Here is a 14,115-nt window from a genome sequence, read left to right as displayed (position 1 = left end):
CGGGGCTACTCGTGGTTCCTAGAGTCTTAAAAAGTAGGATGGGAGCCAGAGCCTTCAGTTATCAAGCTCCTCTTTTATGGAACCAGCTTCCACTTTCAGTCCGGGAGGCAGACACAGTCACCTCATTTAAGAGTAGACTTAAGACTTTCCTCTTTAATAGTGCTTATAGTTAAGGGCTGAATCAGGTTTGCCCTGGTCCAACATGTCTGCTACTATAGGCTTATAGGCTGCTGGGGGATGTTTTAGGATACACTGAGCACCTATCTCCCGTTCTCTCTCCTTATGGATGAATTTACATCTCTCTATTGCACCTTACTAACTCTACCTATTACCCGCAGTCTTTGTGACTTCACATCTCATAGGGTCCATCGGACCTGGCTGTGTCTGAAGGTGGTCCTGGGTCCTTGCCCAAGCTTCCTGCATCCAGCCTCTGGCCGAGACCTGGCCTCCTTCCCAATGGCCCTGCCTCCTTCTCTGTGCCTCCTGCCTCAAAGGCCTCTTTCGCGATGCCTCATGCATGGTGGGCCGACCTCCTGCCTCCATGGCCCTACCTCATGCCATGGCCCTGCCGATGCCCCCCCCCCCCCCCCTCTGTTCCTCCTTCAGTTTCATGGATCGTGGTCCATGCCTACTACTAATTATTCATATAATTCTGTCATATTCATTGAATGAGCTGTACATATGACATATATTGCTTCTGTCCATCCTCCTCTGTTGTTCTCCTGAAGGTTTCTTCCCTTTTTTCCCTGTGAAAGGGTTTTTTCTGGTTTTTTTCTGTTTTTCCTGATCCTATGTGAGGTCCTGGGACAAGGATGTTGTATGTGTACAGATTGTAAAGCCCTCTGAGGCAAATTTGTAATTTGTGATTTTGGGCTATACAAAATAAACTGAATTGAATTGAACCATTTCTCAATCCACATTTAAATAGATATTATCATAACCAATAGTCACAATAGACAAAATATGAAGGTCAACACTAGGTTTACAAATAGAGAAAACTAAAGTTATTGTACTCTGCCCTGAACACCTCAGAGATCAATTATCTGGTGATGTGGTTTCTGTAGATGTGGTTTCTGTAAATACCAACATTTCCCTTTAAGCTACAGAAAGTATGATAGACAGTAAATATTTAATTTTAACAGTATATTCATGAAACATAGTTGTATTAATATAATCCACCTGTGCCTTTGGTTAGTCAGGTTAATGTTAACATACTGGATCCTGGAAAGCTTTGTTTCATAAAGAGGGTTTTGTATATCTGTCTGTAGCTCCTTTCAAGCTTCACCTCTTGAGGGAGGCATTGGAACAACCTAAACCTGGCTGCCAACCTTCTCTGTCATTACACTGCGGTCATGATGTAGCACAGTTTGAAGCAAACAGAGAGCGTTACCACATGAAACCATGCAGAGCAAAGTAAGAACCATTAAGAGATCCACCATGTCAACATGACCTGCAGTCCTGCCCCACATCATTATTCTGTGTGTGTCAAACCATTTACACACCTGCTGGGAGCTGACAGAACACACCACTGCATATACAGACCTACAGAAACCTGAGCATGTAAAGTACACAAGCAAACACACAAAGGCACATGTGCAAATGGGTGAACAAACATACAAAACAATGGCATCAGACAAACAGAAGCCAGGTGCATGTCCTTATGATTTTAAACAATAGAGATCACACACGCAATTCGCACTTGATCTTCAATAGACCGAAACATCCAAATAGAACAAAAAGAGAATCTATGCAGCTGATCTACATATAGCATATTCTTTTTTTCTGCAGGAACTGAAATTACAGGCTACATTTTGGGAGCTGATTGGAGTCTGAAGGCTAGAGTGTGGTTGTATGCTATAGCTTGGTCTTGGTTACGCAGGGTAAGTGTCAGGCTGGTGACCTACGCAGCTGTGGTCTGCATACCTACAGAACAACAAAGACACTTTATGCTCAGCCTATGTGCCCTCTTGCCATGTTTGGCATCCTTGAAACTAATAAATTACACAAGTGCTTTGTGCAGAAGGTTTCAAGGCCTTCTAATTTTAAAATGATGGTCAGCAAGTCCTCTACACTAAATGTCAAATATGTCTTTGTCATTGCCTTCCAAAACAACATACTTGTACATTTTCCCCTTATGAGCAGGACAAGATAGTTTGCCTTCCAAAACTATTACTGTTATGATTGATGTGATTGTTAACCTAGTTAATGCTGGGATCAAAAAACACATAATTATTAGTCATGCTAGTGACATAACTCAAGGATCCACCACTAAAATATCAAAACTATTGGTTGGATTGTCATGGTCCCCAGAGAATTACTTTGTTGACCCCCTAACTTTTTATCCAGCTTGATCATGTTTGGTTTTAAGTGAAATATCTATCTATTCAACTGCAATTAAACACGGTACAGATATCCAGATCACGTAGAGGATTAACCCTGATGACAGAAATAACTCCTCCTATGAATCGCCACCTAACGTGGTGGAGGAGTTTGAGTGGCTCAGTGATCCTGGGAGCTATGTTGTCCGGGGCATCAGCCCCTGGTAGGGTCTCCCAAGGCATACAGGTCTCGGGGAGAGCCCAGACTAAGAGCGGTTCAAAAAACTCTTATGAATAGCAGCCCACGGTCTGAAGCTACCTTGCCCGGACAAGGGAAACCGGGGCACCCTCCCGGAGCCAGACCCAGGAGGGGAGCTCGTCGGCGAGCGTCTGGTGGCCGGGCTTTCGCCCATGGGGCCCGGTCGGGCTCAGCCCGAAAAAACACCATGGAGCAGCAGTCACCCTGTGGAACCACCACCCGCAGGGAGAATTATCGGGGTCGGGTGCTATGTAGACCGGGCGGCGGGCCAGGCGGGAGACCTGGGCGGGCCGATCGCTGGTGGCATAGACTAGCTCTAGGGACGTGGAACGTCACCTCACTAGCGAGGAAAGAGCCGTAGCTGGTGCAGGAGGTGGAGTGGTACCAGCTAGATATAGTTGGCCTCACCTCCACGCACAGCATGGGCTCTGGAACCAAGCTCCTGGAGAAGGGTTGGACTTTGTCCTTTTCTGGAGTTGCCCAGGGTGAGAGGCGCCGGGCGGGAGTGGGGATACTCACGAGCCCCCGGCTGAGCGCCGCTGTGTTGGAGTTTTCCCCAGGGAACGAGAGGGTCGCCTCCCTGCGCCTACGGGTTGCGGGGAGTAAGGCTCTGACTGTTGTTTGTGCTTATGCACCGAACAGCATTTCGGAGTATCCGGCCTTCTTGGAGTCGGTGGGAGGGGTCCTGGAAAGGGCGCTGCCTGCTGACTCCATAGTTCTCCTGGGAGACTTCAACGCTCATGTGGGCAATGACAGAGAAACCTGGCGGGGCGTGATTGGGAGGAACGGCTTGCCCGATCTGAACCCGAATGGTGTTTTGTTGTTGGACTTCTGTGCTAGCCACAGTTTGTCCATAACGAACACCATGTTCGAACATAAGGTGGCTCATAAGTGTACATGGTACCAGAACACTTTAGGCCGGAGATCAATGATTGACTTTGTAATCGTATCATCTGATCTGCGGCTGTATGTCTTGGACACTCGGGTGAAGAGAGGAGCAGAGCTGTCAACTGATCACCACCTGGTGGTGAGTTGGATCAGATGGCGGGGGAGTCAGCTAGAAAGACCTGGCAAGCCCAAACGTGTAGTGAGGGTGAACTGGGAACGTCTGGCAGAGGATCCTGTCCGGGAGGTCTTCAACTCCCACCTCCGGAAGAACTTCTCACAAATCCCGAGGGAGGCTGGGGACATGGAATCCGAGTGGACCTTGTTCAAAGCCTCTATTGTGGACGCGGCTGCTCGGGGCTGTGGCCGGAAGGTCATCGGTGCCTGTCGTGGCGCCAACCCGAGAACCCGGTGGTGGACACCGGGGGTGAGGGAAGCCGTCAAACTGAAGAAGGAGGCCTTTCGGGCCTGGCTGGCCCAGGGGTCTCCTGAAGCAGCTGACGGGTACCGGCGGGCCAGAAGGGCTGCAGCTGCGATGGTCGCGGAGGCTAAAACTCGGGCATGGGAGGAGTTCGGGGAGGCCATGAAGAAGGACTTTCGGTTGGCCTCAAGGAAGTTCTGGCAAACCATCCGACGGCTCAGGAAGGGAAAGCAGGGTCTACCCCAGGCTGTTCTCAGCAGGGGGGGGGAACTGCTGACCCGGACTGGGGACATCGTCGGGCGGTGGAAAGAGCACTTTGAGGTACTCCTAAACCCGTCCAACATGTCCCCCAGAGAGGGGGCAGAGTTGGAAGACTTTGGGGTGGTTTCACCCATATCCCTGGCAGAGGTTGCTAAGGTAGTCAAAAAGCTCCTTGGCAGGTGCCAGGGGTGGATGAGATCCGCCCTGAGATGCTGAAAGCGCTGGACATTGTTGGGCTGTCTTGGTTGACACGCCTTTTCAGTGTCGCATGGGGGTCGGGAACAGTGCCCATGGACTGGCAGACCAGGGTGGTGGTTCCCATCTTCAAGAAGGGGGACCGGAGAGTGTGCTCTAACTATCGTGGTATCACACTGCTGAGCCTCCCGGGAAAAGCTTATGCCAGGGTGCTGGAAAGGAGGCTCCGACCGCTTGTCGAACCTCGGATTCAAGACCAACAGTGCGGATTCCGTCCCGGTCGTGGAACAGTGAACCAGCTCTTTACCCTCGCAAGATTACTGGAGGGGTCCTGGGAGTTTGCCCAACCAGTTTACATGTGCTTTGTAGACCTGGAGAAGGCTTTCGACCGGGTCCCTCTGGGGTTTTTGTGGGGGGTGCTGCGGGAGTATGGGGTGCCGGACCCGTTGGCACGGGCCATCCGGTCTCCGTACGCCTGCAGTAGGACCTGTGTTTGTATCCTTGGAAGTAAGTCAGACACGTTCCCGGTGGGTGTTGACCTCCGCCAGGGCTGCCCTTTATCACCGGTCCTGTTCGTGACCTTCACGGACAGGATATCTAGGCGCAGCCAGTGGGCGGAGAGGATCCGGTTTGGGAGTCTCGGGATCACCTCTCTGCTGTTCGCGGATGATGTGGTCCTGTTTGCCTCCTCGGACCGTGACCTCCAGCATTCACTGGGGCGTTTTGCAGCCGAGTGCGAAGCAGCAGGGATGAGAGTTAGCACCTCCAAATCTGAGGCCATGGTGCTCTGCCGGAAACCGGCAGATTGCTCCCTCCAGGTGGGGACAAACTGCCTACCCCAAGCGAAGGAGTTCAAGTATCTTGGGGTCTTGTTCACGAGTGAGGGTAAGGTGGAGCGGGAGATCGATAGGCGGATCGGTGCAGCTGCAGCAATAAAACAGGGGCTGTACCGGTCCGTCTTGGTGAAGAGGGAGCTGAGCCGGAAGGCAAAGCTCTCTATTTACTGGTCGGTCTACGTTCCAACCCTCACCTATGGTCACGAACTCTGGGTCGTGACCGAAAGAACGAGATCTCGGATACAAGCGGCCGAAATGAGCTTCCTCCGTAGGGTGGCCGGGCTCAGCCTTAGAGATAGGGTAAGGAGCTCGGACATCAGGGGGGAGATTGGAGTCGAGTCGCTGCTCCTTCGTGTCGAAAGGAGTCAGCTGAGGTGGTTCGGGCATCTAGTCAGGATGCCTCCTGGACGCCTCCCATTAGAGGTTTTCCGGGCACGTCCAACTGGTAGGAGGCCCCGGGGAAGACCGAGGACACGCTGGAGGGATTATATCTCCCGGCTGGCCTTGGAACGCCTACGGATCCCCCAGAATGAGCTGGAAAGTATTGCGGGTGAGAGGGAAGCCTGGGTCGGCCTGCTGAACCTGCTGCCACCGCGACCCGTGTATATATTGTCTGCGTCTCCCTTTGTCCTGTGCCAGTTTGTCTTGTCCTTTGTGCCAGAGAACCAGTGTAATCCATGCCATTTGCCAGGTCTTATTATTTTGCTACTTTGTTCATATTTGTTTTCTGTTTGTTTTTCCAGTTTAATAAACTGTGATTTTTTTTGGTGAAACTTTGCCTCGAGTTGCGCATTTGGGTTCAGGTCCCTAGTTCGGTCGTGACAACGTGCACACTGTAGGTCATTTAAAAGGAGTGGTGATGGTTTTCCCCGATCCTCCTGATGGCATCAATATCCAACTTTCATGATACCATATTTACAGTTGTGTGCAAAAGAGCACATTGTCTTAGGACACAAAATTGCCAAACTTAGTGAGAGAAGGCAAAAAAATCTTGACGCGTAAGGTCAGATAAAGATGGCCACGGTTGATGTTGACTTTCGGTAGTGAATGGAAAACGTGTCTTGTGTCCGATGTGCTTTGTTTGTCCGTCCATCCACCAAATTAGACGCTTTGGGTTGCTAATAATAGTCAATCGTCTTTTTCAGATAATGGTCACATTCTATCTTAGGTTGTTTTATAAATAAATAAGTGAAAAATACGCTGAATAGAAACTGCATATGGTATACATACTATAATTATAAAGATTTAGAGTTATTTGACCTTCCCTTCATTAGTTTCTGGCTTCACAGACGTCTAATATATGTATCAGAGTGACAGGCGCATTTCTTAGTTTTAAATGTCAATACTTTTCATTCCTCGCTGAATTGCCTCGATTCAAAGGTCATGTTGTTTATCAGAGACATGCACATGTGATTCTTTTTGGGGACATTGAGTGGGGAGATTTTGTGTGTATGGATTGCTTCCTCCTGGTTGAGTGAACTTAGATGCAAACCATGAAGATTTTTTCATAGTGCTGAGTGAGGTCTTTGCGTCATACTAGAAGCTTTGGCCCATTTTTAAATAAATAAAGAGCTCAAACCTCTAAGTCTGAAATATTCATCATAGAAATCACTGAGTTACTGGACTGCGTTCCACACTGTTCTGCACCGAGGGAGATGAGCCTGCTTTAGCACATTCCTTTTATACTCCACTGCTCATTATGTCGAAGTGTTTGAATTTGGCCTTTTATTAAAGAAATAAATTTAGATGTCGGTGGATGGAGAGATTTCTCTGGTGATGGATAGACGGAGAGTGCACCGTTTCTTTTCCTGTCAACACTCTCCCCGTCATCGCCTTTCATAGACACTATTTTGGTCTCTGGACTTCTCTATCTTAGTAAAAGGAAAATAATACGGTGTATAAAACCCTATCGTCCCGTGTTGTGATCTTGTGTTAGTATGTTTAGTGTCTAATGCATACAGAGTTAAAGCTTCAGCTCTGGGGAAGGATTTACCTCAAGCTCAAACTCACAGGAAGATCGCAGGAAGTTGTCAAATATTTAGTTAACACAAACATACATTGAACAAGGTCATTGTAGTTAATCAAATTTAAGACGAGAGGTAAGCATTAATATTCATAAACTGACAAGATGTTTAAACTGAAGATGTAAAAGTCTACTGTTTATGACTACGTCATGTTGATAAGAATTGTATTAATCAAAATAATCCACATCCGTAATAACGCCCCCTTGTGTATTTAATGTAATAAGTCTAAACACATAGAGCGGCTACTACTGTAATATTTTGTAGTGATAAACAACAACATGCTTAAACTAATGCTTTAAAATTAAAAAAGTTACACCTAATTAACATATTAAAATCTATATAAATTATAGTATTTGAGTACTCTGAGGTCAAGTCAAAGTTAAAACTGTTGCATCATTTATTTTGTTACATTTAAATTAAAAGGTTTGATTCAGTGTATTTGAACCTAGAAAAGTGATTTTGAAGGAAGGTCCACTGTACAAGCATATGGCCTTTTGAACTTTTCTGTCCATTTTGTATTTCTCTTTTGTGTATGTGCAAATCGGGCATGAACTCTTTCATGTGCGTATGCCTTCATTATAAAAGTGATGACTGCAGGATTCATGAACACACAAATTAATAAGAATGACGTTTTATGAGGGCAACAAGAGGGCAACCCTTTCATCATTCACTGGTCTTTTCTTTTACTTAATCATGACTATATGATGAAGAATATGCATAATCTAAGACGCAGTTGGTGACAGCAGCGCATGCAGCCAAAAGTTTGTGCCAGAGATGAGTGATCACCTTGGCGGAAGAGAAATGTAACAGGAAACAAATCAATCGGATCAATAGGAGCAAAGAGAGGAAAAATTGCTCATTTAGTCTTACCCAAGATCATCCTGTAGATGTCCACCGTCAACTTCTCTTTCACGCGTTATGTTCTTGCTTGACTCTTTTCTCCCTCGATCAGCTATGCACGTGACTCAAAACTGAAGCATCCACTTCTCTGGCTCTCAAAACTCAGAGTGAGACAAAAAAGACATCCCAACATCACAACCTTCACTTTGCATCCCTACGCTCTGTCTCTTCCGTTACCCCCGTCCACATGAGATGCTTCTCCTTCAGATCTCGACACGCGTCTCTTGCTCAGCCAGCTGTTGCCAGAAGAGGAGTACCGCAGCAGCCCCGACTGCAACACAACATCCACTCAATTTACTGCAAGGAAGCCTGTAATGTATTCACTCCAGCAGGAAGAACACTAGAGAATACAGCTGAGATGGAGCTCTGCCTCCCTGAATGAACCTCTCCACCACAGCCTCTCTCTTTATCTATCTCTCTCTCTCTCTCTCTCTCTCTCTCTCTCATATATTTTGGGGTTGGGTATAACCTAAAGGCACCTTGCATTTCTGAGCTGCGATTGGCCGAAGGCTTGGCCAATGAGAGCAGTCGTTTCGGAGCATTTTCTTGGGGTGTTTGAATGAGGAGGCAGAGTGATAATGCTGCTGTCGATTCTGCTCTCCATCTCTCTCCGTCACCCTTTTTCTGCTGTTTACTATTGACGTTTTTTCCCTCTCATGTCTCTCCTCGTCTCACTCTTTCTCGTGCCTCACACCGACGGCATCTGAAACACATCTTCCCTCACAATCCCCCCATATAAGGTTGGGTATCTGTTCTGGTCTCCCTTTCTACCTGTTTGAGTGGTCGGGTTTTAAATTTAGAGTTCACTGTAGTTGCCTTTCCACTGTATGCACAGGAAAAAAACAGCCACAGAAGAACAATGGAGACTTGCAGCTCAAGAGACTAAATGAAGGAAGGGGAGGAGAGATTGAGGTTTTACACAGTTTGACTGAGGATGAAGGTGTAAAGAGTAAAGATGTGATCGAGCAGGAGGATCAAGGAGCATGCAGACAGCTGTTTGACAGGTAGAGACTGCTGAATGAACTCAAAAACTGAGCATACTTAGTTAATACTTAGTACTTAGCTCAATGTATTCAAAGCTGGTACAAATATTTCCCAACAAGATCAGGCAGCATGACTTCCAGCTTTAGGCAACATGAAGGGATACTTCTACATAATTCATAGTAAATAAATACATACAGTGGATCATACAATGCTCTGTGTCAGCTTGTGTGTGTGTGTTTAATCTTGTGTGGGATAGTGTGTGTGTGTGTGTATGTGAGAGAGAGGGATAAGGTTCCCTCATTAGTTGAGTCGGGCTGAATAATGCAGGTATGTGTATTGTTGTGGCCAATGGGACAGGTGCTAATGTGGCTGTCTGAGGGTTAAGGGGCTGACCTAGCATGACTTTAATGGATGTCACCATGGGAAACTGTAATCGGACCACTGGACTCAGGTGACACACCGTTCTGCATGTGTGTCTCTTTAGAGATGCATGGTAAGCCTCTAAGATGTTCACTAATTAAAACACTTCTCAGAGAAAGAATATTGCGTTTCGGGGGATCTTGTGGGACATTTCTACCGGAACGCCACCGTAGTTTCCAACACATTTGTGAAACTGGAGTAACGTGGGCCGCAGAATGCAAAGCCATGGTGCCACCAGCTGCCATCTGATTTCTGTTGCTCCAAAGGTAGTGTTATCAAGGTAAGGATGGCCTCTGAGCGAGGCACAGTGTTGAACTAGGCGGCTCATGTTACCGTCTTGGAAAGGAATGAGTGAAGGTGTTGAACTATATAGCTATAAGTAAAGTGTGTCCAAGTGGCTGCGTGTTAATTGACAAACACTGCCTTGTTGGCTACATTGTGGCTTGTTCATTAGACCATTTTTTTAAAAGCCCAACTGCTTTCAACATGTATAGCTTTTTAGTCAGTCAACTGAGCTCTTATTGTACCCTTGTTTAACACTAATTGTGATATTTCAAAGAAAAGCATAATGGTTTAATAATAAAGTTCTAATTCATCTTAAAACTTGAAATTATAATAACATTTTGAACTGCGGTGAACTGTATAACCATGTTTAGCAGAGCAGTACAGAGTATGGACAGTAGAGGTGGATTACATCCATCCATCCATCCATCCATTTTCAATACCGCTTATCCTCATTAGGGTCACGGGGCGCTGGAGCCTATCCCAGCTGACATAGGGCGAAGGCAGGGGACACCCTGGACAGGCCGCCAGTCCATCTAGGGCACATGTAGGGACATACAACCATTCACTCTCACATTCACACCTATGGGCAATTTAGAGATCAATTAACCTGCAGCATGTCTTTGGACTGTGGGAGGAAGCCAGAGAGCCCGGAGAGAACCCACGCTGCCACGGGGAGAACATGCAAACTCCACACAGAAGGACCGCTCCGACCGGGAATTGAACCCGCGGCCCTCTTGCTGTGAGGCGACAGTGCTAGCCACTACACCACCGTGCAGCACGTGGATTACATCGTCATTCCAAAATAAATGTTGCTTTTGCATAAAAAATGATTAAAGTTTGTATGAGGGTTGTAAGTAGTGCACAGTACTGTACAGCCCTGTGCGTGTATGTGATTATGTGCATATGACCTCAACCATCCTATCATTATCTCAATCTGCCCAAGGGGGCCATAAATGTGTCGACAGGCTTGTTGAACTCTAATTGTAGCCTTGGTCGTTAGCAGTGAGTCCTGAGGAGTCCTGCCAACATTTAATTTCATGTGTAACAAAAATAACTTACTGCCATATTCTATCCTGCATGACAAGTATGATTTTGTATTGCATTGCACAATCAAATTATGTGAAGTACTTCTTTACAAACGGAAAACAATATTTTAACTCAATGTTGTGACTTTTTTTACAAATTGTACTAGTTCTTAACAGCTGCTGAGTTGCAAAGAGGGTTACCAGTACATAGCAGTGTGTCTACTGGTAGTTCTGTTAGCTGTTAGCCAACCACACCGCAAACCGCTGGCCAGCAGACTGCAGTCAATGGCACTGGCAGATAAACCGGAGAAAGCATGAGTCATTGCAATGAGGAGAGGTCCTTGAGCATTCAGCCATAACTGACAACCCAAAATGGTATGCAGTTTGTTGCAGCAGAAAGCGAGATTGGCTGTGGACGGACACAGAGGGGCACAACCACACACAGACGCCATGTGACCGCTTGCACGGCTCTCATGGCCAAGATAACAAATTGTATGTTTTTTAAACATATCCATTGTTATCAATTTGTCATGGAAAATAAACTTTGACTGAATAAAAACTGTATGAGCTAAGCTGCGAGTTAACCAAGAGAATGCACTTTTCTTGCTGATAATTGTCCCTACATATATAAAGTATGTTAGTTTGCTAGACAGATTATACACAAAGAAGAAAATACATGTTAGAACTTGATTCAGAACTTCAGCTTCTCAACTACATTAAACAAGAGGTGTTACAATCCTTACTGTTAAGCTGACACTGGACAATTGTTTGAATCTTGCAAAAGAAGGAGTGGAATCACAACTCCCTGTAATGTTATTAGTCACATTTCAACCAACTACAGGTCTAGGTGACATTCCTTCCTTTGAATATGTGCAGGTGTGAATATGTTTCCAGCACATTTGAATCCCAAGGCTATAATACAGACATTTCTTGCACTTCATCATTGCTCATTATTTTTCCTGCGTCTGCCAAACTCTTCCATCTTGCTGTGATGCTGATGAAAGAACAATTTGGCCAAGAATGTCAGAAAGTGCACTGAGAGTGCCCTCTTTATTTAAGCCTAACTCTCTTTTTCCTCCTTCACCCTCCCTTCTTCTATCATTCCTTCCTCGCATCATACCAATGATGTATGTGAAAGGTCGGGGGTCGGATCAGGTCGAAGTGCAAACTCTTGTCTGACACCGAGTGCTTATGTTTGTTAGAGACTGCCTTAACTTTCATCAAAGAGAGAAACCTTCAAAGCTTCGAGGAAGACTGTCACTCACTCTGTTTCTGCTCAGAATATTGCAATAATGAGGGGATCCTGGCTTATCCACCTCTTGGTTCATTTTAAGGTGATCAAAGGAGGAATGCTCAGAGTTGTGGGTGGTTTTGCATCGCTCAGTAGTCGGTGATAATCTTACCTGAGCCCCACATTGGTTGCCTCTGTTCTTCACAAGCTCCAAAGTGTCCGGTAGAGAGTCCAAACGTCAGTGTGTCAGCCAGCATAAAGTAATATAGACAGAGGTCCTCTTTGGCTGGAATTTATCAAAGTACGCTTACGTTATTGTGAAGAGATAAATAAAAGTAGTACTGACATGAGTGCAGACCTTGCACCAGTCAGCTGGAGAGTGGAGAGGGAAATGCTCCACACTGGCAGCCACATGCCCTCAGTGTAGCTGCAGGCGGCTTGATGTTCAGTTTCTGCATCTTCCTCACAGCCTCTTTCTCTTTTCAGATTTCATTTAATCTATTCTGTTGTTTCTCTGTGTTTTCATTTATGTGCTTTTTTGTTCTCTTCTCCCTGCTCTATTCTCTTTCCAGGGAGTGAAGGAAACAAGTGCACGGAATTCCAGAGGCTAATTCTGCCTCTTAGGACGGTGGAACCTAATATGTGAGGACAACTGTGGCAGGAGGGAGCTACATGCAGAGAGAGAGAGAGAGAGAGAGAGGGAGGGAGAGGGAGAGAGAGTGTGTAGGGAAAAGGAAGGGCATGACAGAGAGGAGGGGTACCCAGCGACGGGTGGCAGATCAGACGAATCAAGGATTGGAGTGTGTGTGTTGTTGAGTAGCAGCAAGGTGGCAAGCTGTTGAAACTTGAGAGACATGACGGAGAGGAAGCAACTGTTGACAGGGTGAAGCAAAGGGAAATATGATTGGCCCATGAAACAAATGGCTTTCAGGCAAATTTGTTATTTAATTTTTTGTTTGATTTGGAAATGGGTTCCCACACAAATGATTCTGCCCAGCAGGTTTCTTTCTCACATATGTTAAATGGCTCAAATAAATCATAGAAACAAATGGGCCTTATGCACTATCAAACCATGGCTCAATGCTGATTTGTCTAAGGGGGGTTGTGGCAAGCATGTTAGCAAACACTTTTTCCACATCTGAGCAACCGTAAAGTCTAATATTCACTGTCTATTACCTCAGTTTTGGTCTAAACCTTCTCCTGATGGAAATATATGGCTCTTTACCTGCTCAATGCTCCACATAGTTCACCAAATAGTCACCAACTTAGAACTTCCGCTGTGTGGGTTCTTGTCAGGTAGTGAACGGTTGGTTTATTATAGCGTTTTCATGAAAAACAGCAGCCTGCTGAGGATGAAAACGACGCCAAGGAGAGTTGCAAGAGTTAATCAAAACAGTAACATTTTAGGCTGTACAATCAAAACATTGAGTTGAGGGGAATTGCAGAGTTGGGTGATAATTATCTCACTTAGAGTGACACCTCTTTCCTTACACAGTCATTTGATCTGTGGTTAATATAAGAAATATTGGCAAGTGCATCTTTAAATAAGATATACCAAGATGGAGGAAATGATACATACTGCCCACTATTATAAGACTCTCATGAACTCCTTCAATTTGACATTTTCCTTTATTATTGCTGCTAATAACACATATCCTTGTGGCTAACAGACATTGACCAGGTAATCAAACAGATCTTTACACTGAGTTAATTTATGAAACTTGTTAATGAAGTGCATTAATCTGGTTAAAGTAATTTGAAAAAAAGTGTGAAAGAAAATATATCCCCAACTCTTTTGAACAGCCTCAGCCTCCTTTTCTACAGTCACATCGCTCAAAGAAAAGCATCAAACATCTGGAGGATCCTTTTTACCGTAAGTGGCCTTTTTTCAGACGTTGACCTAAAACACGCTCATCCTCTTAGCCACCCATGACGCATTTCAATTAGTGAAGTGCTGGAATAGTTTGGATGACGAAATTAAAATGTGGATGGCTGTGAGATGAACACGCGGTCACACAAAATTCCCAAACATGATACCGTTGGGCTCCTGTGTGCTAGCATGTCGACTCCA

At 45.7% G+C, this 14,115-nt stretch overlaps 1 protein-coding gene across 2 annotated transcripts in view; it reads right to left on the bottom strand.

Moving 5' to 3' along the window:
• Positions 1 to 12,279, bottom strand: part of LOC117730877 (zinc finger protein 385A-like) — a 33,953-nt gene extending 21,674 nt beyond the window's left edge. Inside the window, exon 1 of one of the 2 annotated variants that reach the window (XM_034532926.1) lies at positions 12,217 to 12,279. In XM_034532926.1, the coding sequence (XP_034388817.1) occupies positions 12,217 to 12,229 (13 nt within the window). In that variant the 5' untranslated portion in view covers positions 12,230 to 12,279. Of the gene's footprint in view, positions 1 to 8,069; positions 8,504 to 12,216 lie in introns of those variants that run through there. The other variant, XM_034532927.1, reaches the window with a different exon arrangement.
• Positions 12,280 to 14,115: the final 1,836 nt, after the last annotated feature.

Source organism: Cyclopterus lumpus, chromosome 5 (genome assembly GCF_009769545.1).
Source record: "Cyclopterus lumpus isolate fCycLum1 chromosome 5, fCycLum1.pri, whole genome shotgun sequence".
In the NCBI taxonomy this organism is placed as follows: domain Eukaryota; kingdom Metazoa; phylum Chordata; class Actinopteri; order Perciformes; family Cyclopteridae; genus Cyclopterus; species Cyclopterus lumpus.
This window is presented reverse-complemented; position numbering and strand designations above follow the sequence as displayed.